The sequence below is a fragment of the Myzus persicae genome, unplaced genomic scaffold (genome assembly GCF_001856785.1).
Source record: "Myzus persicae strain clone G006 unplaced genomic scaffold, MPER_G0061.0, whole genome shotgun sequence".
In the NCBI taxonomy this organism is placed as follows: domain Eukaryota; kingdom Metazoa; phylum Arthropoda; class Insecta; order Hemiptera; family Aphididae; genus Myzus; species Myzus persicae.
The window spans coordinates 106,415-130,661 of NW_019104150.1; the positions used below are offsets into that span (position 1 = coordinate 106,415).

The window sequence follows — 24,247 nt, forward strand, 5'->3', positions numbered from 1 at the left end:
GCATGTACGTGGTCTTCCCCGAAACCAAAACGACGGAGGAACATAATAAGATTATAATTCGCTACCTGCGTGAAACCCGTTGAAATATTTATCGCACTATTATAGGTCATAAAAAAAACAGAACTTTTTTTCTTTCTTAATTCTCGTCTCACTCTTCTGTATGTTATTGTCGATTATATTATTAGATATTATTATACGAGTACATCACGGTTATTTTTTTTTTTTTGCTTTCACGCAATTAAAAATATAATTAAATATTAATCTATAATGCCGTCACTACAACCAACCTTTTATATTCAAGTATGTATATGGAAATTTAATTAGATTGGTCGATTTTAATCTGATATTGGCACTTTAACCTTCACCTAAAGTTGTGTGAAGCTATTTTTTTCAATACATATAAGTAGGTATACGCTTATACTGCAAGGAATGAATTGATACAATTCATTACCAAACATTTTATAGGTATAGACTATAGACGTATAGTTATATCTTTATAACGAGTATAAAAATATAAACAATGATTGACATTGATCTTATGAAAATAAATGTACTTCTTAACTCTTTAAAAATACATATTATAAATTATAGTTCTAAAAAGTAAAGAGAATATTATTTTGTTTTAAAATAAAAGTTGGCAAGAAGTACAATATTATTCAACCCATTTGTTTTTTGACTATATTTAACTATACTTTTGTTTTAAAAATGTTTTAATAATGTAGTTTATCTCTAATCAGTAGAGAAATATAAACGTTGATTAGTAGTATTATATTATATTTAGCCAGTCAACCAGACAAATTAATTTGAACAGTCAGTAGAATTGCTGATGCTTTTCATAATTAAACACACATATACGATTATATTTGTTTGGTATTACATTTTAATCTCGAAGTTAAATGTTGTTATGATAAACTGAGGAAACCATATACCTATATGTATTCATACCTACCTAGTATCTATATTATTTACTATAATAATTAATACTACGTAGTATAAGAGCGTGTTAAAATGAAATGCGGTGTTACATAAGAAGTACACAACTAGTTTAACTTCTATAATAGTTCTATATAATAATTATTGTGATCAATATACCTACACCACATTCACTTAATTATAATAATTGAACAATTTGATCATTTCGGATTCAAACATTATATTATTCAGTATTCCGTATTAAGTTTTACCGTGAAATATTTATTTAATTTTTAATTTTTACCTAACAATAAACTACTAAAATACAGTTATAGTTGTAAAAAATTAAAATCCGTTGTAATATACCTCGGATTTACAATAATGGTTATTATTTTCACAAGATATACTATAACTATAAAATAATTATTATGTTTATAAAATATAATGTAAATAATTTCCACAATGCTCGATTATGCTTTGATATTGTATGAATGATGTAAACTCAATTAAATTTTTTTAGAAAGTATTCTTAGTTGATCAACAATAAAAAGTATATTTTTGTACACCGAGCTTATTTTATTTTTTCCACATGTAACGGTTTTCTATTCATTTATGTCTTAATGATAACGAGGCAATATTTCACATCTAGTATTTATGAAAATGTAGTAAGTTTAAACTAGGGAATAATATATCGAAAACACAAATAATTTATATTTATCTTAAATTAATAGTATAGTAGGTACTATAAGCTCAGAACCTTATGAACGAATATTTGACTATTAAAGTTAAATATTATTGTCTTTTTTTTGTTAACTATTTATTTTTTTAAATTTAATTTAACTTGTAATTTATTTACTTCCACTAATTTCAATTTATAATATTTATTATGAAAAAGTAAAAATACATTTATTTACATAAGGCATGTAATGAATTTATGTATATTAGAACAATTAATAGTAAATCATTAATCATAGTATATTTATTTTTAGATTAATATTTAATTATAATGGTTATATGAATAATTCAATAATCTGGCTTTATACAATAGTAGATAATACTAAAAAATTACAATTATTATTAATTTTATATAAATATGATGACAATTGTACTACGTAATTGAAATAATAATTAATAATTACATTTATCAGATATTATAAATAATACTGGAAACATGCCAGACTGTATCCTATGAAAATAATAATATTATTAATGCCAGATAAATGACGATAAAGAGATAAATCGATAAATCGATGTAGAGATATCATGTCTTTATGAAGTATTGAAGTTCATGTTAACTTTAATGATATTAAGGGGTACATTTTATACTATAATATATTCATATTCAATGAACCTTAATTATCCAACACACAAGTTGTGTATAGTTGTGTATTAGTGATTGAACCATTACTCATTAGTTAAACATAATGAGTTGACTTGTTTCATTAATGATTAATGTTAGAACTTAGTTCTTTTTGCTGCTATTTTCGGTATCTACACGGTAAATGTGAAAGTTAATGGATATTTTTGGCTCGAAACCCGTCAATCTAGAATTTGATATTGACATTTCTCTTACAGAAACACGTAAAAAAATATGTTATGGATTATACATCGCGATTGGGTTAATTTTTTTTTTATGAAGTCGAGTCCCAGAACGAAGTTATTGTTGTTTCATCTGTAAGGCGTGATGAAACAAAGATGGTTGTTCGACATTGTCGATAATTGTTCTTTTGTCGATAAATTTACAATTTACATTTTTCCAAAATACTATTATTCATAGTCGCGTTTAAATTTCGTTTGGGTAAACTGTTTTCAAGACTCGTGCGCATTTGACTCCGATTCAAGATCATTGGTTCGTGAAATGTTTATTTAGTATTTATTTGACTTTCTATAAACGTTCGATTACTTCGTCGAGTCTCGAGCGTGTTGTTATTTATAGATACATATTTTTTTAAATAGTTGATCAATGATCGCCTATCGGCGAGAACGACTCACTTGATGAGTCGTCGTCGATATAAACTCGATCGAAACACGATCATCAAATACGTGTCTGCCGATGTAGTCTATTGACGCAACAATAAATTACCTATATAGGTATCTCTATTTAAAACGTGATCACGGGCTCGGGGTTATAGGCACATATAGTTGTGGGTGGTTAAAAATCTGAAGCCGGTCACGACGATAAGATGATAATGTATAATATAAAAGGCGGAAGTAGGTGGCCATTTACTATACCTATAGGTTTATATTTATATACTATTATTATATTCTTATAAGTTTAAGAGTTTGTTTGGGGGGAGGGGATAAACCGTTGTGTACCTGGTGAGTGAGAGTATTCTGCATATATGCATATGTTAACAAATAATAATAATAATATTATATACCACTGGGTGACTGACACTGCGGTTCAAACCACACAAACACGCATTTGTAGTACCTATACCTTACTTTTATGTATACTCTATAGATCCCTCCCCTCCCCCTAACGATGGTGACGAAGACTGTACAATGGTGGTAACGAAAGGAGAAAGGATCCATGCTCTCCGCGGTGGACCATGCACGGGCCCGGGAGAAAGTGTTTGCCGGTCGGACGGTTCGGAAATGCGTTCCTCGGCGTTCTAAAGCGTATAGTACAGCGGGTACACACGCCGCGCGCGTACCGATCACTCAAATGCATTTTGTTTAATTTTAACAACAATAATAAAAAAATATAACGAACAATAACGATTATAATAATACTTTTGTCGTCGCCGCCGTACTTGGAAGTTATACGCTTTGTACGTTTTATACTCGCTGACCGCTGTGCGTAGAAAACCGTGGACCATCCACCGTCGGTGTAATATAAATAACATAAACGAAATTTTTTAGTTTCTTACGGTTCTATAAGACTTTTGAGGACAATTTTCCCGATTGATTATCAAACACCAAATGGATTTCTTGTCACTAAGGTACGTGTGTTTGTCCGTATTCTGTAAATGTGTACCTACGACTATTGATTACGATATCTTAGTCTATACATGATATAGGTGAAAACATACGCAGGCGCCTTGAACTTGACCTCGTAGAAGACTTATTTCTACTGCAGTAAAGCGCAAACTTCTTGATGCTCCCCCGTTTTCTTTGTCACCACATATTTACCTGCGCGTAATCCCTTGATAGGTACATCATATTGTATGTAAAGAGAAGTCCGAAAACGCTATCAAACCACACTACTGCTGCTGTTCGGTTCTTGTCATTTTTCTGCAGTAGGCACTAATATCTCAAGAGGGTATATAATAAATTGTGTATAATATGTAATATGTATAAATATTATTAATAAGGGCCACATATATAATATATATATATATAGAGAGAGAAAGAGCCTTCCTACCCCATAAAGATACTTATAATACGTAATTTACCTTCAACCCAATATCATAAAATCATTTCCAAATACATTGAGTATACTTGTATTATATTCCTAGCTAATCTATAATATCAGAATAAGTTTTGTAAATCACTATCATCTGATTAGCTACTTTCTATAGACTGTCGGTACATAGTTTTTACATTCAATGTTGAATTTGTAGGTATAGCGAATTGTTTTCGGTACACCGCGATATAATATATACATATATATATATGGTATCCCGGATAATGTCGTTAAACGATGTGCTGCCGGGGTCAATGTATTATGGATTCAGCGTGATGCAAATCGTAGATATACCTATAATAATAGTATTATACAGTCGATGAGTACAGTTTGTGACTTTTCAGTTTTTACACATGACTAAAATAACAGAGATTCGAAGGTCGGTGACCGATATTTTTCTCTCTCATCATCTATAAGTCTCTCCTCTCGTCCCTGTATAAACATAGTATAATGTACAAAATATTATCGTTTTTCTAAATATGGGGCTATTGCTCATACTATTGCTCTATAAAAATAGAAACTGCTCACTGCACGACTCAGTTGCATTGGAGATATTTCTGCAATATTAGATTTTACTATTTTTATCAACTCTTTGACTTTAATTCACAGGGAACTTTAAAATGACCTATCTTATTTTGCTTCACGATTGAAAACTTTAAGTGCAAATCGCCTTTACTATAATAATTATGAATATTATAATCCAGATAATAATACTATTGAATATCACTCTTTTAAAACTACCTTCCTGGAGACTTAAAGGAAACGTTATTTTTTCTAATTTTTTATGCGGTGTTAAAATACAACGTATTTTGTACGTATTAGTGTACGATTGGGCCGGGTTTTTCATACCAGGATATGCCTTGGGCACGATAAAAATATCGGCACAAGTAACATTTGCCAATTTCATAAAAATTCATCAACGGAAATCGCATTCAGAATCCTATCCAAAGCTTCTACCGGGAGAACATTCACAACGTTTATATAAACATTTTACTTGTAGCAACTAGCGTCATGCTCACCCCCTGTTCCCACCAACTATCATATATTATATATAACTAAGTAGTAAGTATACACATAGATATATTGTGATTATCGACTGATAATTTAGAAACCGAATTGTCGTATCCAATGAATTGTAACTGTTACCAAATGAATGGCCTCCTTGAGAATACCACCAACGCCTTGGGTAAGGTCAATTGTAGTTGCATTTCCTTATTGCGGTGCATCACAACTACAGTAATAGAGCGGTCAACTAAATGGTGTGCAAGTTATTTTAATTATATACATATTATATATTATACACTTAATATTATTTATATTCTAGGTTTTCCCACTCATTTACATCAAGATTTATAATTACAACTCGTGTACTATACATTTATACATTTAATTTATTTAATTAAATTTGCAAATATCGTTCTTTCATAAATTATCATAACTATTCGATATAAATGTGTGAAACTTCCAGTACAGTTATACATTATCGAAGGCTCTATACAAAATTGCATTACTATTAACTATAACATTAGAGTCTATGGCATAGACTATATCAATGAATAAATTCGTATGAAAATAAACGTTATTTAATACCATATGGTAAAATTTCTGAGCAAACCATGTAGCACTAGTTCGAACTTATTTTTTTTATATACTCCAAAAGATTCTATTTTGCATTCTATGTGTGTATCGCAATAGAGATTGTCGAGTAAGGTGTAACCTTGACGTTCTTCAGCACGCAATATTGTTTTCCTCCAAAAATAAATAAATATATATTACCAGCGAGTATATTACTGCCTCTAATATTATTATCAACGAAATAAGTTTGAAAAAAATCAAAAATTTATAACTTATAAAGATAATAGAAATTGTTCATCCCAAGCTTAACACAAAAACCGGTTTGAACGTTATATATTATGTATTCAATTATATTTGAGGGGGAGAATCCGCTCTCTTTATTGTATAACACATTAACACACTCACTTTGCAAGTTAAAAGCTGTGTGCCTCATTGAATTTATCGCACAAACCACGGTTTGTAAAAATTTCAATTTAACTTTTCTTTATTATATAATTTCTTTTTGAGTTTTTTTGTAATCATCTATACCGGACTTTATATTTGAATCATGATAGTTCGAGTGTTTGACGATATGAGAATTTATACTGGTGCAGTTGTACTACTTAAAAATCCAGTGACTAATTATAAAATACTTTGTTATTTATATCTTTCAAATTTGTATTAAACTGTACATAATTAGTAGTCATAAACTAATTATAATATTTGTTATTTTTATACCCTTATTTCAGCGGAAGCAACGATTTCTACAATTTGATTTATTTATTTTTGATAAATTTCTACCTACCTATAATATATAATGTGTATATTTATACATAAAATGGATTTCGATTGTGTTTCTTGTGCATATTGTGCCCGTCATCATAAACCTATTACACACAGATTTTTTCCAAATTTCTCAGAATGTTTGGCTGAAACCGAGTTCAATGATCGCTACATTGCCACAACCTGCATAATCAAAACGCCTTCCTTAACATTAACGTAGATGGACTGGCTCAATGCCGCTTGGTTTGTCACTTTCACTTTTGCGCGCAGGCCTTGGGCTATAACCAGTGTAGCCTGGTGTTAGCTAACTAAAAGCATAGTTCATAATGATTACACTCTGAGAACTGCGATTTGGTACGAGAATCAGATTGTTTAAATTGAATATTTGCATAAATAAAATGTTCATAAGCAATATGTGTAATGTGTATATAATATATTAATATGTATATCTACATATATAGTATACAATATGCATTGCAATGTAATTATAATTTATCTTTTTTGTTTATAAAATAACGGCTCGGAAAACCAAAGATATTATCAAATGAGCTAAAAAGCTTTTACGGTTGTGTTTTAGAATTTGGACCGAAAAAAAGATTTTGAAACAGCTGTTTTAAATGTAATACGAAGACCTGGGAAGATTAAGATAAAATGACACAGACGTTGGACAAAACAAGTATACCTTCATTTTTCAGTGAACTAAGATATAATATCTGTTCTTTTCAGGTTCATATATATAGAACTTATGTATGTGGTTTATATGTTAGAACTTATCATATAAATAAATATATAATTAAACGAGTCTCATTAGTAAACATAGTCGATAGTCTGTGATACTCGCGTATGTCTATATTATATTGGTACTTTATGTCTATATGTACCTACATATTGATCCAAAATAGATTCGGTGCCGTTTTTCAGATATAGTGTCCACAAATGATATCAAATATATTAACAACAACATGATGTGACCGTATTTAAAAAAATAAAAAAACTTACTCCGTCGAGGTTTTTGACCCCCTACGACCTTCTACCAGTGTCCACCTTCGTGCAACTAGTCCAGGGACATCTGGTATAACGAATTATTGAAATATTAGATAAATATCTCCTGCATTGCAATTATTACTGATCTGCCGAAATATTTTCACCACTGGAATTGTTATTTCTCTGAAGTATCTTACAGATTATCTTTGATTAGTAATAAGACACTGTGTCTTATTTATTCTTGTAAAATGTACTTACTTACAACATGGGTTTTGGTATACGGTTGACTGAAAATGTGTATAGTAATTTTTATTCGCGTGTCTCTTGGTTATATAGGTGTATTATTATCACGTTTATTTAGATTGTCTTACGTGGTTGCAAAAACTCGATCTCGGAGTAAACGATAAAAGACAATAGCGAAATTGCCATCATCGACAATAACACATACCTATCGTAAATAATAACAATCAATTGTCGTAGAATATAGTAACGCTACAAGTATAAATCGAATATCAATCGATCAATACATAAATGTGCATGATGATACATAATATATATATATATATATATATATATATATATATATATATATATATTGCAATATAAGTGCATGAGTACACGTGCGCACGAGTGTGGGGGGAGGAGACAAGTAAGTAAGGTATATGACGAAGTGCTTTAGGTTCATTGTATTCTAAGTTCTAACGAAGCTATGTCGTTTGTTCGATGTGCAAGCGCGACTATACCCACTATTTAATATAATGTACGATTATAACCTTGGCCCGGTTGTTACGAGTCGACGATTTGAAGCGCCGTTGTCTTATAGTGCTCCAATGTCGTAATCGAACTTTAGAACAGTAGGCACAATAATAACGTAGGCATATAATAATAATAACAACAATAATTAAAACAATTAGGTATTCCATTTTATCCGTTATCGGACGCGTTTGGCCCATTTATTGTCATACACTCATGATACTTGTGTATAATAATAATAATAATAATGGTAATAATATGAGTATAATAATCCGATATAATTCGTCCACTCTACGAATTTTTCATTTTTTCCCTAAGCATTTGTGGTTAGTCCAAAATTCTACTGCACTAGTACACCGAACACTCATACACGCAGCTAATGTTCGCACTATGGTATTATCTTATTACTTGTACGAATCTGTAACTAATTTTTTTAAATGTCTTCCTTGAACATGCACTTTTGTCTTTATTGTTCGGGCCAATGCTAAAAATTTAACAATACAATATTATAATATTATATTATCGGTTTCGTGTGGTTTACTGCATCGTGCGCTGCAGCAGAAATGATGAGGATGGGTGTGGATGGATATTGCAGTTATTATCTTTTTTTTTTCCGTTTTCATTTTTTTTCGCTTTAAATCTCCGAGAAGGATATTGACGTCACAACCTCTAAACCAGTGGGTACAACGTGTACCTATACCGGCTATACATATACAGCTCGAACGGTGCTGGAATTAATTATTGGGCCGGTATGGTTCAAGGCAGATTGAAGCTTCAAGGACCTATTTATTGTGACAACCTATAGCGGACCTATTGTTCGATTTTTTACTTTTTTTACAACGTACATGCCAAATAAACAAAACATAGGTACAATAATGCCGTGATGGTTTTGTAACGGTTTTTAGAGAACATTAGTGAATTTATTATACAAACTAAAAACATCCTATAAATAGATGTTTTGGATTACGTTTAAATATATTATATATTATAGGTAATCATGATGATTGATAATACATTTAAATAAAAACGCTGTTAGTTGTACATTCATAATCGATAATTATTGATTTTATCTAATTTCATTTATTAATACAAACTTTTTTAAACAATTTTTATTTTATCGTCGACTATAATCCTACGATATTATATTTACTGTACTTTAAAATATAGTATAAGTATCAAATATGAAACACTTAATCATTTTATAGTCGTTTATTTTCTTATTTATAACGATAAGTACTAATTTGGTTTGTTGAAATAATCAGTTCCGATTAAATTTGAATTCATACATTTAAATGGTAATAAATCAATAATAATCATATTATAATAGGTTCATCATTTCATACTTATAAATAGTGATAATTTGTTACACAACATTTTGTTTAAAATACAATAATTTTAAAATATAATACATATATTATTACGATTTATGTATCACAACAATTATTTGAAAATAATAGAAGTAATCACTAATTTTATTCAGATGACAAATGTTTTGTTTAGTTATAAATTAAATTATCATAAGAGTTCTCTTACTAATTAGTAATTAGTAATCACTTTATGTTTATATTACATTTTAATATATTCTCTTCCAAATAATACTCGACAAAATATTCTCTAAGATTTACATATATAACATATTTATAATTATTTTGTTTTAATTTCATATATTATAGATTATCATATATTCATAAACTATTTTTTAAGAAATTATAAACTTTACATTTTAATAAATCATAACGATACATTTACAATATACCCTATATAAGTAAAAAGACGAACATGTAGGTTTTTTTATTTTTTATGTTTCTCAAAAATTTGTTATGTATCTGTGTTTTGTTCTATAGTGTAGAACCTGTTTCAATACAAATGTTTTAAAATATTTTGTCATACTTATTGATTATTTTTAATAAAATAAATATTAACTAATTAGAGTAAAAATTAAGTTGATTAATTCTACCTACCGTGTGCCTTAGTAGACCGTATATTATTTTATAGTAACAGCAATTAATTCAATGACATAGCAGGTAGTATCATAGAACAATAGGTAGTATTGAACATTTCAAATGTGTACACAAGTGCTACACAAAACTTTTAAATTCTCTAAATAAAATACAATATAATCTTCTTTTAAGAAATCATAAATGTAAAAAAATATCTATTTGTTTTTAACAAATTTGTTAAAATAAAATATTTTAATATTGAAATAGAAAATTGAATATTGTTTGAGAAAAAATAATACATCTAACTATAATATTATTATTATTGGATTACAACAATAAATTATTGTCAAAACTTTTAGTTCTATATCAAACGTTAAATAGAATAAGTGCCATTATTTGATATAGAAACTATTTATATACCTACTAATATTAAAAGCAAAGTACTAAGTTACTCTTCTCTCTTGTTATCATTAACAGTCTTGAAATGTATATTATGATTATTAATATATAATATTATAATATATATCTACATGTGTGAGTGTGTGGTATTAGAATTTTATAACAACGTCGTCGCTTATCACTTTTTACATGCGAACGAATTCATAAAATATACTTTCAACTGTCTCTTAAAACAACAGAAATGTATTTTTTTTATCTCATCGGACGGGGTTATTATACTTATTAGATATGTTTACAGAATTACTACGTATGTAATAATATACATGTAGGTATAGCTTATAGGTTATTTATATACACCCATAGTGCGCGAAAAATTATAAATGTTGCAAAATGTGCTTTTTAAAGAAAATGTCAGCGAATTTCTTTCGAGAAATTAAATACCTAAGTACATACAGTTTATACTATATTATAATCGCAGCAGCGAATTGTTTTGATAAAAATTGTACATAATTATTTATAATAATAATAATGATGATGATGATGATAATATTAATACGTACGCGTATATTATAGTGTACATTTACAATATATATATTATATACATATAGTGTATAATGGGAATCTTTCACAAGTACAAATCGTTTGGAAGATGACGGCCAAACTAATTATGGCCATTGATTATTATTTATTATATTACCAAATGGTTCTGAATGGAAGTGGGGACGAAAATATCTCATGAAACGACCTTTGCACTAACCGAGATCTCGGTCGCCGGGTCGTTGGCCGGCCGACAACGGGTGCGAGGTTTTTGCCGCCCGTTTTGCCTTGAACTCGTTTCCAATGATATAGGCAGCCGGTTATTCTATTTTATTTTCCTCTTATCTCTCAAACCGGACTAAAACGTTGAACGTAACGTGAAGAACGTTGCTTAACAACATAATAATGTATTTAATTTGTTTATCTTATAATGAAATAAATGTGCCGAAAAAATAATGTAATTACAAAGCCCTATGTATTTGCCGGAACAACACATTTAACGTTAACCCGTCCATAATTCCGGAACACAATTCGTATTCCAGTTCGCATTATTTGACATGTATTTATCGTCACCTAGGTATAGGTAATAAGCTGATATAGTTACTAGTTAGGTTCGAGTGTACGACGACTGTGATAGTGCTGTGTGTCGTATATTATACTATTGCATACAGGATATTCGCTGTGCCAAAAATATAAAACGGTTTATAATAATAATATATATTGGGTAATGCTACGTGAGCGAATTTTAACGCTAAACTTGGGTCGGTCATCTTTTGTGACAACAATGATGACGATTTAATGATTATTTTTTTGCAAAACATAATTATAACAATCGATATCGAGTATTGTTGATGTTCTACAAATGTGTCAGAAAAGCGGATAAAAAAATGTTTTTTTTATTATTCCGTTTTAGTAGACCTTGATGGTTGCAACAATATTGTTGATTTTCAAATCGAGTGTCCTGATTGTCAAACGTTTCCAAACGATAACCCATGACTCGAATTTGACGTACCTACAATTTTTTTTTTAATCGTCTTGTTGGATATAGTTATTGTATAGGATAGATGCGTAAGCCGGATGCCGGAATTACATCCGGGCCGCGGTGTAACAGTCATAGGAAACATATGTATAATGCATATAGTATATGTATTGCGTGAGTATATAATATATTGTGGCTGAGTATATTATTATGTCAGTTATTGTCGGGGAATATATTGTGTTAAAACCACGGCGAATGTATGTCACAGTTGTTGGCCGAAAAAAGTCCCATGTCTACCGCCGTGCACAGTAGAATTATCTTCCAAGAACCATTCTATTTTCGTACGATCGGCTCTTGGCTTGTGTCGCATTTTTACATTTGATACCACCGCTGACATTACTTGTAATAGGCACGGAATAAAATAATAATAATATCTGTAACTATATTCGTGGACGTGAACTTGATTGGTGTAACTGTAGAGAGAGATAGAGGGAGAATTAAAAACAAACGCCGAACAAATAATTGAAAAATAAGACCGCTCAATTCAAGTTGCGAAAGAACGACAAATATTACCGTCGCGTTTTATAGTTACCCACCGACCAAACGATTATGTTGGACTAGCTACTTGCATTACAATATTATTGTTACTATGAGTTGTATTTTATTGCCATTTGTATGATATCTATTATCGCAATGATATTATAATATTCACATTACACACGTTAGTCGTTACAATATAATACAGCGATTGTGGTGGTCAAATGATTTTGTGTCGGGAGGGAGTATAAGACTAATTTTTTTGCACTTTGAACATTTGAACATAAAAAAAATTGAAGATCTTATTGTGTGTTGCTATTTTTTTTATCACTTATCAGAATAAAAATAATTTTGATATCGAAAATTGTGAATAGTTATATCAAATTAATGATTATAGAAAAAAATTATTATTTAGGTACATTATTTTTATATTATAAAACTATTAGTCATATAATATTGAAAATAAAGGTTATTTGTTGGATATATCAACTACATTTCCACAACCGTTTGATCAACGCTGTACAGCGATCATTTTTATTGATACCGATTAAAAAGCTTAAACTATATACAAGATGAGTATAACGTTACACACCCATTGTCTCAAAAAGTGGGTATATGAATACACCTTTTTCAAAAATGGTTTTTGTAGGGTAAAAAAATTATTTTGAAGAACATAAATACTTCTTGAGGTAATGAAGTATTTACTATTACTATTATTATTACTATTTCTGTTAAATAAATCACTCTGTAGTAATCAGTATTATAATAATATGATGTATACCTTCATAATATAGGCAAACAATTAATAAGTAATTAGGGCTTGCCAAAGTCATATACATTCGTATCAAGTTTATATTTTTTAAATTGAAAGAAGTGTAATTAATACCTCCTAATCGACAAAACGTTAAAAATTAACATTAGTCTTTTCTGGCTCCCCCCTCTTTTAAGATTCTAATACCAGTTGCATATCTATACATACAAATATGGTATATATATATAGGTACCCGACACACGCCAGTACTGGGGTTTGGTAAGGTTTTATTCAACGATGATAATAATAATAATCGCGTACAAGCGAATCCGGGATTCGAAATGACGTCACATGTTAGATATAACGTTTGAAAAACAAATTCGACCTACATATTATAATATTATATCGGTTATTGTGTTTTCTGCGTTGCGTCGCGGCTAATGATCCGACAACACTTGTATAACAACATGATTATAATATAGGTACGATATTACGATTTACACGATGCAATTTCGTTGACTATCAGCTTTGTAGCGAACTGCGTGGCGTTATCGTTATTTTTTCTTTTTGTGTGTTTCCCTTAGTCCTAAGACAAGGGAAACGCATACAACGATGATAACTTAAGTTACTAGCTACATACAATAATCAGATAATCTATATAATTTGCGCATATATCGCGATTTACGCCGTACCTAACTGTACGTAAAGGACGTAATTCGATAGAAGGACGTTCGGACAAAACAAAACCTCCAAGACTCGATACGGTTCGGCGCGTAAAGAATGCCTGGAAATAAAACGTTGGCTGTGTCGTGTACAATCATTATTAAGATCGAATGTATCGTGGAGCATAAACCTATATTATATACGATCGTGTTTATTTTTTAAAGCCCTTTCCTTTTTCGCGTCGGCTGTCACGAAAAGAAATTTTCGAACGCCAACAATACAGAAATTATTCTGCAGCCAAAACTAACAGCCCCTTTGTTGTGTACGGCAACACACGTACTCATATTTATACACACACGCTCACACACACACACACACACACACACACACACACGCCTATAGGTATATATATTATATACTATACATATATAGAAACGTATGTGCATACAGACAAAAGCCGAAATATCTATCACGCGTTGCGCTCATAGCGCGACATTCAAACGTAGGCATTATATTTTTCCATTTAATTCTTGCCGCCGCAGTCCATACAGGGCATAGACATATTAAATTGGTATAATATAGCTCGCAATATTTATTTATTATTTGTAGGTACTCGTAAAACGTAGGTCTCGGATTTTATATACATTTTGCATATTGAATGTATTTTATTTATTTACTCAACTTGGCCAAAATGTAATAATACAGAGTTATATTTTTCAGCATGTTTTAGTAATAAATATACATCTTAGAAAAAATCAATGCTTGGATAAATAGATCTAATTTATTTATTCTAGACTTTTAGAGATCAACTTATTATTGTATATGTACAGCATGCAGATTGTATATAGATATGATATGATATCGTTACGTCGACGATGAATATTATGTTATTCCTATAAATGGGTTAGGTTCTTACACGGTTACACGTATACCTGTGAAAGATGTAACCTGCAACGAGTAAGATGAGTGTTACATAAACAAAAAAAACAAAACGAAATTCGCTCTGTCTGGCAATCCGGTTTGGTAAAAGACAATAATAATAATAATAATAACAAGCCCAATAGTTCATCTGTTCTTCCTCTACAGTAAAATTGTTACGCAAAAAAATGAAAAATCGAAGAGATAAAAACACGACTACCAAAAAACGTTTGCACGATTATTTTACCTTCATATTTATCGTTGTGAGTCATTTTATTATTATATGCAATCGACGAAGTGTTTCGGTAATAGTAAATATTAAATAATAATAACTAACAACAATGATTTGATTATCGTGTCAAATATTTGTGTTAGAGAAATAAAATAAAATAAAATATCGTTTAATCGTGAGGAGTTAACGAGACCAGTCGAAAATCGAAATGAAAACTCCCAAGCTCTTGGAACGCGACCGTTTACAAAATATCGCTAATTCCCTTACCCACTGTAATTTGGGGTGACTTTGGGACAGACGACCGACAACGGTGTTCGGGGTGTGCGCGTGCGCCCACGTGTGTTGTATGTGCACACTTTCGCGCTGCTGACGCTCGGTGGTGAGGAAAATCGAGAAGTCTCGCGGGGGATGATGATGTTTGTTTTCCCGGGGAAAGATGAAGTGGAGTACAAAAGGCGTATAAGTGAGTATAGCACAGTGCGTGTGTTTTGACGATGTTTAAATATACGGCGACGGTGGTGTCGGTAGCGTAGCCGCCGCCGAACGGGTGGGCGAACTCGCACGGCGCTGACCTACTTACCGCAGCGCAGGTTACCGACCTCTTCCCTCTTCGTTTACACCGGCGGCAGCGGAGGCCCCACTTATAACCTTCATGCGATACACAAACAAGCGCTCACACGCACACACACACGCACACGCTCTCCGACCGTCGTCGTTCGGCGGCAGTGGCCTCATCTACCATTGGCGGCCGAAAGTCCCACCAGAAAAAAAAACCGTTCGTTTTGCATTAAACAGACAGAGATTGCACAAGCCTCCGCCGCGTGTGTACGTTCGTTTTATACATAGGTACACATTTTTTTTTTCTATTTCGTCTTTCTCGCTTTTCTCCGCCGCCGCCGCCGCCGCCGCCGCCGCAAACAGCGGCTCGATCATTCTCGAACCAATCGTCATCGATTGTACGCCGGTGCCGCTATCGTTGTAGCCACCGCCGTAACTCAAAAGTCCGAAAACTTTGGGAGAAAAAAATTCCCTCGATCGTACATTCGTTTCGAGTCGCTGTAGAAATGTTTTCGGTTTTACCCGAAAATATATTTTTAAAACATTTTCGGTGTTAAACAATCGCGGTGGCTGGGCGTTACCCCGTGTTCGCGGTCGCTGAGAGATAGATGCCGCGTGACGCGGGTGTTGTGCGCTACGGGGCGTGCTCGTGTAGCTCGCGTGCGACAAAAGATTGAAGAGAAAGTGACAGTATTCGCTTGATGACCGAACGCGCCGCACGGTGTCGGTTGTATTACAATATAAACGTTAGATAGGATTTTCTCCCATGTACGACGCCGCAGCACTCTCATCGACGAGATATTATGATTGAATTTTTTTTTTACTTTCTGTGACGATGCGAATATAGTAGCAATTATTATCATGTGTTACGGGGCAGATTTTTTTACTCTCCGCCGCATCACGTTTTAAATGATCGGACTTGCACGCGCACATATCGACGAATAATATTTTTTACATTAAGCGAGGTAATTGTTTATATCGTTTATGTAATATACTAATACATATTACATAGGTATAGGTATTTTGCTAAAATTTTTTTAAACGTGTTTTTGTGTTTGCGTGTATAGTAAAAAATCGTATAGTTCGCAAAAATATTTCCAACACGCTATTATTATTATACAATAAATTAACCGTTTTGTTTTCGCCAAATTTTAATTGCAACGAAATATTGTCTGTTGAACAGGAATTATGACCCTAACAAGTACCCCGTGTGACCTGAGTACCATGAGTCTGTTTCAAGACCTGAAACTGAAGAGGCGCAAAATAGATTCAAGGTGCAGCAGTGACGGTAAGATTTTGTTTGTACCTATAATACCTATAACAATAGTATTATGTATTTATAACTATTATAATCAACCAAATGTTTTTGGTTGACGATATTTTAATTTTTACTTTGGTAATTTTGAATAAGTATAAGTTAGGTTTGTTTTATAACTAGTATCAATTAAAAAGCTAGCTATTTCAGTTTGCAAAAAATCTCATACAAATCAGATAAAATTGATTTTTGTTTTGATTTGGCTCTATCGTGATAACTGATAAATGATAATAGATAAAAAAAACTATTAATATGTACATTAACATTCTGTGGTTCTTACTTCTTATAAAAAATATAATTTGACTAACTCTTAAGTCAATTAAATTAGTTGTGACAATGGGATATTAACTAATATTTTGAACTCAGGAAAATGTACCATACAAAGGCACCAATATAATTACTTATTTGACTACTGTAAAAATATAAATATATTCCTATTGTATTAAATGCTTAGCTTATATATTATTCCTGTAAGCATTTGGTATCAGCCACTATCAGATACTATTTATTTGTGTCTACTTATTAAAGAAATATAATGATTGATAAACTATATTTGCATATAACCCTTAAAATGAGTATAATATTTCCACAGACCCCCACCAATTTCTTCTTAAACATAAATTGACAAACTGTTAAGTTTTGTGCATAATGATATACACAATTTTAAACATTTTAACCGCCTATATCATAGGTTTATTTAAATACTTACATTAATTCCAATTCATGATTTAAGGTGGTTTAATAGAGTATGTATTGTTTTCATTTAACAATTTATATCTAATGTTATTTTCAGTTGATTTTAAAGTATGATTCACCTAATTTATTTGTTCACATAGTTTTAATCAGAACTTTTAATAATACCTATTCTACGATTTTTTTCCATCCATTTTTAATTATTTAACATAGTCCATTTAGACATTTTAAACAATCAATTCAGTTATTTCACCTTAGATAATATATTTGACAATATTATAGCATTGCTATAAAGACTTACAGACACACGTATTCAGTCATTCAGAAGTCTCATTTTTTATAAGATCAGAAATATAGGCATGTTAAAAACTAAATATTTACCATTGTATCCTGTTTGTATACAGTATATATTATAATATTTATGTATAATAACATCACAGCGAGTACTAGTTTTGATCATTTCTTCGTCGTCAAACCGTAACAACAAGACGTATTTATAGTATATACTTATTAATCGAAATTGACCCTAGCTACAAGCTGTTGGAACGAAATACTTAACCCAGTGACCGAAACAAATCGACATCCCAGATACGACATTTTTGTTGTTTTGACACTGAACCCATCCGTATTATGATGATTCTTTACGAGTTACCGTAATTTATTATCGGGGAAGAAAACTTATGTAGTAAATAGTAGCCGCAATAACGCGCATTAGGTACTATAAAATACTACAATACATGGCAATAAATAAGTCCAAGCCGTCCATAATAGTTGGACACCGGCCGGTTTTCATTGTGCCTAAGGTCATGGGAACCTATCTGCATTGCAACCCCTAATCACGGGTTTGTCACGGTTGTTTTTTGTGCAGCACGCGGGGTTTTCGCCCACGTGGCTGCACCGATAGGACTCATGGGAACTGACCTGACCCAATTCCGTAGTGTCGTTTTTATTTCTTTTCATATAATATCAGAATTATTGTATACATATATCGTTGATTTTTTTCCCCAAGAATCAGACGACCTATATTATTGTATAATTGACAGATAATCGTTGACGACAATAATAACTATATTATTATATATAAAGGTACACGCCTATTTCTAAAACCGAAACCAAATGTTTTCGATTTTTTTCTAACGATTTCACACTTGTTTGTCACTTATATACCTGTCATTCTCCTGACTTACGCGTTTATAGGACATAATATATTGTATGTATATAATATATATATAATTATTATATATATGGTCATATAGGTACCTATTATATTATTTTATAGGTACTTTGTTTAAAAATCACATCATTCAGTGGTTCGACAAAATACATTTCTGTTTATAATGTTACTGTATTATAATTCTCTGCGTATGCGGCTCCATGAGTGCGTGACCTAATAAGGAGTAGTCGTAACGATTTAATAAACTTCGTTTATCTTATCTGTCCTAAACTGCACTAGTGCAGTAACTATACCTATACATTTCTTTTGAGGGCCTATAGGTATGCACGGAACTATACGAACAACAATATTGGTATAATGGTGTACATCCATAAATATAAACATTCATAAATAGGTACTTCTTATTAACAATACTAATTTTAAATATCTTTGTTTGTATTTGTTTGGACAGGTGAGAGCATAGCGGACACTAGTACTTCATCGCCAGACGTCGCTGGCCCGGCGTCCCCATCTAACCGAATGGACAGATCGGTACCATCGCCTGGACTTATCATATCGATGGATAGGTACGATTTATGGTGACATACCGGATAGGGTATTAAGAAACTGAGGCGTCCGATTGTGCTTTACAAGAGATTTTGCAACCACAGACAAATATCTCGTTTTTCAACAAAATCACGGGATTGTAACTACAGTTATAGTGTTTAGTCCAAATTCTATGTTTTTATTTCAAATAAATTTATTTATCACATTAATAATTGTATCGGTACAATGGTATAAAGACAAAATAATATCGGTTTATGTTTTCGTCAGAAAAATTAGTTCTGCATGGAAAAATCTCTTTCAAGTACTAGTTTGATTACAAAATTAAACATTTTTATGTTTATCTTTTAGTATTTAAATTTTTCTGTTTTCATTATGCTCATTCATGATTAACGCACTTTGATCAATGCCCACAGTTTCCAAATACAACTCCGATACAGGAAGGTTTACAGCTTTAGGTCATTTATTTACCTTTTTAGTACTCTATACCATTAAATAAAAATATCTCATCTAAGCGCCGATGTCCATTACTCAATATTATTTGTGGACGTAATATACTACACAGTCGTTTTAATTCGTCTCGTGCGTGTGTGTATACAGAATGGCTTCGTCTCCGGAATGCGGCAGCATGACCACGGACAGCGGGCAAGACCCGAATGACGTGGGAGATGGCGTTAAGGTGAAAGAGGAGATGATGGACGATCAGCAACCAAAAGATGCGATCGGAACGGGATACGAAAACGGGACGGTGGCCGATAACAAGACGGAACCACCGTCGCCGTCGCCATCACCTTCGGCGGTGGTCACAGCGGCGTTGGCGGCGGCGACGGCAGCAGCGCAACAGGAGCAACAGCAGCAGAGACGCGAGTCGGTGGTGATGACCAGCCCGTTAAGTTGCGTTGTCAAGTCACCATCAACCCCACCACCACCATCGTCGTCGTCGTTGTCGCCACCTTTGACTTGGACGACGGCGACTGCTCAAACGAATCCACCTCCGCTGCGGTGTTACACACCCTCCTCCGCCGCCAACTCCATGTCGGTGACGCAGCAGTACCAGCAGCGTCGGCAATCCGTTGTCACCTCCGTGTCATCAGCGTTTTGGAACGCGGGCACGCAGACTTCGCCCGCGTCCACCGCGCCCGGTAACGCATCCGTGGCCACCGCCGCCGCAGCGTCCGTGCTGTCCGTGTGTCGCATCAACGGCGTCCGACCTGAACTCATTGGTGGTGCCGGATTCGCGACTACGGCTGCGGTCTCCGCCGGCAACACTGACATGAAACCACCGGCTGCCATACCCCCACGGACCACTCGGTCTGCACCCACTGTCATAATGGGCGAAGCGGGTAAGTCATTAAAATGCATATTACCGTTTAAAACGTAGGTACCTGTGTAATAATTTGGAGGAGTAGACGATTTTTTGTTGGCCCGAAATTTAGTGCACGGAAAGCATATTTTCTACTTTTTAATAATAATAACAGCCAAAGTGATCAATCATACGACATGTGTTCAATAACAGTGTTGTAATTCGAAGATAATTGTGTTTCGCAGGCGGAGTGCGGACCATGATCTGGTCCAGTCCACCCTCCACCGTGGAACAGTCAACGTCGCCCGCTAGCACGGGCTGCGGTTCCGTACCATCAACGGTCAGCACGCCGTACTGGTCGTCCGCGGCCACGTGGTCGTCGAACACGTCGTCCACTTCATCCCCGTCCCCGTCACCGGCAGTCAGTGAAGAGTCAGCCGCGCATCTGTTGCTGAACCTTGGCGTGGCTGCTGGCCACGATGTGGCGTCTGTCATCAGCCACATGCCCGGTCTCAGGCCCATTGGTAGTCAGATGCAGCAGACGTCAGTGGCTGGTGGTGGAAGTGGTGGTGGTGGAGGTGGCGGCAACGTCACCGGCGGTGGACAGCAGAGCTTTCACGTGCCGCTCAATATGGAACGGCTGTGGGCCGGTGATCTGTCCCAACTCCCGGTGGCCGCTACGCATCAGATGCACGCGCTCAACCTGACGGCCAACACGGGACCCGGATGGCCGATGGCCGGTTCCAATGGCGACAACAAGTCTGCACCTGTCAACGCATACCACCAGATGGAGGAGGCTGACGAACAGGAACAACCCATGGTGTGTATGATCTGTGATGACCGAGCCACGGGTCTCCATTACGGCATTATCACTTGCGAAGGGTACGTATTATAGCATTGAACACAACAGCTGTTTTGTTTTTCTCGGGTTTACTAGCATGTAATGTTATATGATCTATATCCAACTAACATTTGCGAAAGTCGTGGTAAATACAGTGTGAGAGTAAAGCCACACAAATAGTTGGTTGACGAGTTTTTGCTTGCGAACAGTTATATATTATTATAACTACTGATAAGGGTTAGTCGAAATGAAAACACCCGCAACGGTAATATACTTCTTGATGCTATTTCAATAAATAAAAAAAACCTATACATTAAGTATTTTCAGTGTGGATATTTAATTTAAAAAAAATATAAGATGTTTAAATTATTAAGAGCTTAGGTGCATTTGAGATAGAATTAAATACCACCCTCCACCACATTTTGCAATAAATATGAGGTGGGTATTGTGCGCGTATCTTTCGTAACGTGTCTGCTTTTTAATGACGTCACGTCGCTCAGATTTAGTGTCGTGTACGACTATCACATACCTATATTAATTTCTAAGATTTTGATTCCAAATTACGTCTCTTCCAAATTGGGTTAAAGCGCGTATTTTTCTGGCCTGCGGGAAAAACACACGGCACAGCGACAGCGCAATGTCGCAAATGTATCCATAGTGCGGTGTATATACATTAAACGTACGTTTCGTCGTCGCAGTAACTGTATAACTCTTAACGGTACGCCTCGTCTCCCTCAAGGACAACGACTTTTTTTTACTACAAGGTTATAGTATAATAATGGTATTACGTGCACGTTATTTCCATTCATCCGACACAGGAGTCGTTAACACTAACGTAAAAGAATACAACACTTATAGTATTTATTATTATTATTTTTTTTTTATCCGACAAATGTTTAACGTTTTTCTTATGTCTAAACAGATGCAAGGGGTTCTTCAAACGTACCGTCCAAAACCGGAGGATATACACGTGTATAGCTGAAGGCACATGTGAAATAACAAAAGCTCAAAGAAACCGGTGTCAATACTGCCGGTTTAAGAAATGCATCGGTCAAGGAATGGTGTTGCAGGGTAAGCGAATTGTGTCGAGAGCATCATTTAACTATACTAGCAAAATTGAAGACATTATTTTAAAAAATAATGAAGCGAAAATAATACAATAATAATATTTTATTTTGTCGTGTTTCTATAATATAGCCGTCCGAGAAGATAGGATGCCCGGTGGACGAAATTCTGGCGCTGTATACAACTTATACAAGGTAATTAGCTTATTAGTGTTGATTTGTTTTTGTATGTCCCAGTGTTCAGGGGGGAGGATTATGCTATATAAGTATATAACGTTTGTAAGTACATTTGATTCTGTTCCATGATCAATGTCCTTAATTTGATTAATATTGTAATTTTAGGTACTATGTTATTAAATTATTAAAACTATGAAAAATCACGAAATTTGTTTTTATTAAATTTATTATTAATATTCTAATGACTTGAAAAAAATATCACTACTTAACTCATTTTAATGGCTATGCCTCGTCATTGGTTATAGTAAAAGTACTAATGGTACACTGTCTTATATTATTATACATTAATTGTTATTAATTATTAGGGATGTTAATAGGAATTTTGTGTTTAGAAATTTTTTATTTTGCTTTAATGAAGATTTAAGAAATTTAACTACATTATTATTGTTTATATATTATACGCTTACTTGAATGACATTATACCAAATCACTCGCATTATAGGTAAAATATAAGAAGAAGAGGCCCCCGAAGAACGGACAAGTCAAAATGGAGAAGTCCGTCGCATGCACAACGGCCAGTACCATGACCACAATTAAAACAGAAAACCAGGATAACAATTCCTCGTCCATGTCGACTCTGGTCAACGGAACCATATTAAAGACTGCACTGACGAATCCCAGCGAGGTAACTTATACATTTTAAATGTTAAGCCAAAGTGTTAAATTTATGTGATTGTATAATAATCTTATGTTTATCGTCATTGCCTCCTACAGGTCGTTTATCTCAGACAACGGCTAGACAACGCTGTGAGTTCGTCGAGGGACCGTACGTTTTCGATCGAAGCTACGGTGAACATGATCAAGAACCTCATGGACTGCGACGAGTTTCAAGATATAGCCACTCTGAGGGTAAATATATGATATATTAAAATGTTGTTGAGAAATACGAAACTCACAGTATGTAGATAAGTAGATTTTAACATTTTGACATTTATTTAGTAAACGGTAACGTTAATAATACTGTGTCACATTAACTTGGAACAATTTAAATTTTAAATACTTAATCATAATAAATTCATAAAGTTTTACATAATTTTCTTTTGAATCATTTTTGTATAATACTGAATTATTAATATTCATTTCAATATTTTACTAGAAGGCTACTAAATAACGAAACTAAATTAACCTTAAATAACTTATTTACTACACTTAAAACCTTTTTTTTTTT

The 24,247-nt window shown here is 33.3% G+C and overlaps 1 protein-coding gene across 5 annotated transcripts in view; it reads left to right on the forward strand.

Annotated features, from left to right (window-relative positions):
* Positions 1–24,058, forward strand: part of LOC111039298 (hormone receptor 4-like) — a 70,496-nt gene extending 46,438 nt beyond the window's left edge. The window contains exons 1-10 of one of the 5 annotated variants that reach the window (XM_022322754.1): positions 3,479–3,857; positions 7,236–7,334; positions 17,093–17,197; positions 19,543–19,657; positions 20,235–20,977; positions 21,183–21,819; positions 22,701–22,849; positions 22,976–23,037; positions 23,522–23,704; positions 23,794–24,058. In XM_022322754.1, the coding sequence (XP_022178446.1) occupies positions 7,310–7,334; positions 17,093–17,197; positions 19,543–19,657; positions 20,235–20,977; positions 21,183–21,819; positions 22,701–22,849; positions 22,976–23,037; positions 23,522–23,704; positions 23,794–23,940 (2,166 nt within the window). In that variant the 5' untranslated portion in view covers positions 3,479–3,857; positions 7,236–7,309 and the 3' untranslated portion in view covers positions 23,941–24,058. Of the gene's footprint in view, positions 1–3,478; positions 3,858–7,235; positions 7,335–16,279; positions 16,875–17,092; positions 17,198–19,542; positions 19,658–20,234; positions 20,978–21,182; positions 21,820–22,700; positions 22,850–22,975; positions 23,038–23,521; positions 23,705–23,793 lie in introns of those variants that run through there. The other 4 variants (XM_022322755.1, XM_022322759.1, XM_022322757.1 and 1 more) reach the window with 4 other exon arrangements.
* The last annotated feature ends 189 nt before the right edge of the window (positions 24,059–24,247 follow it).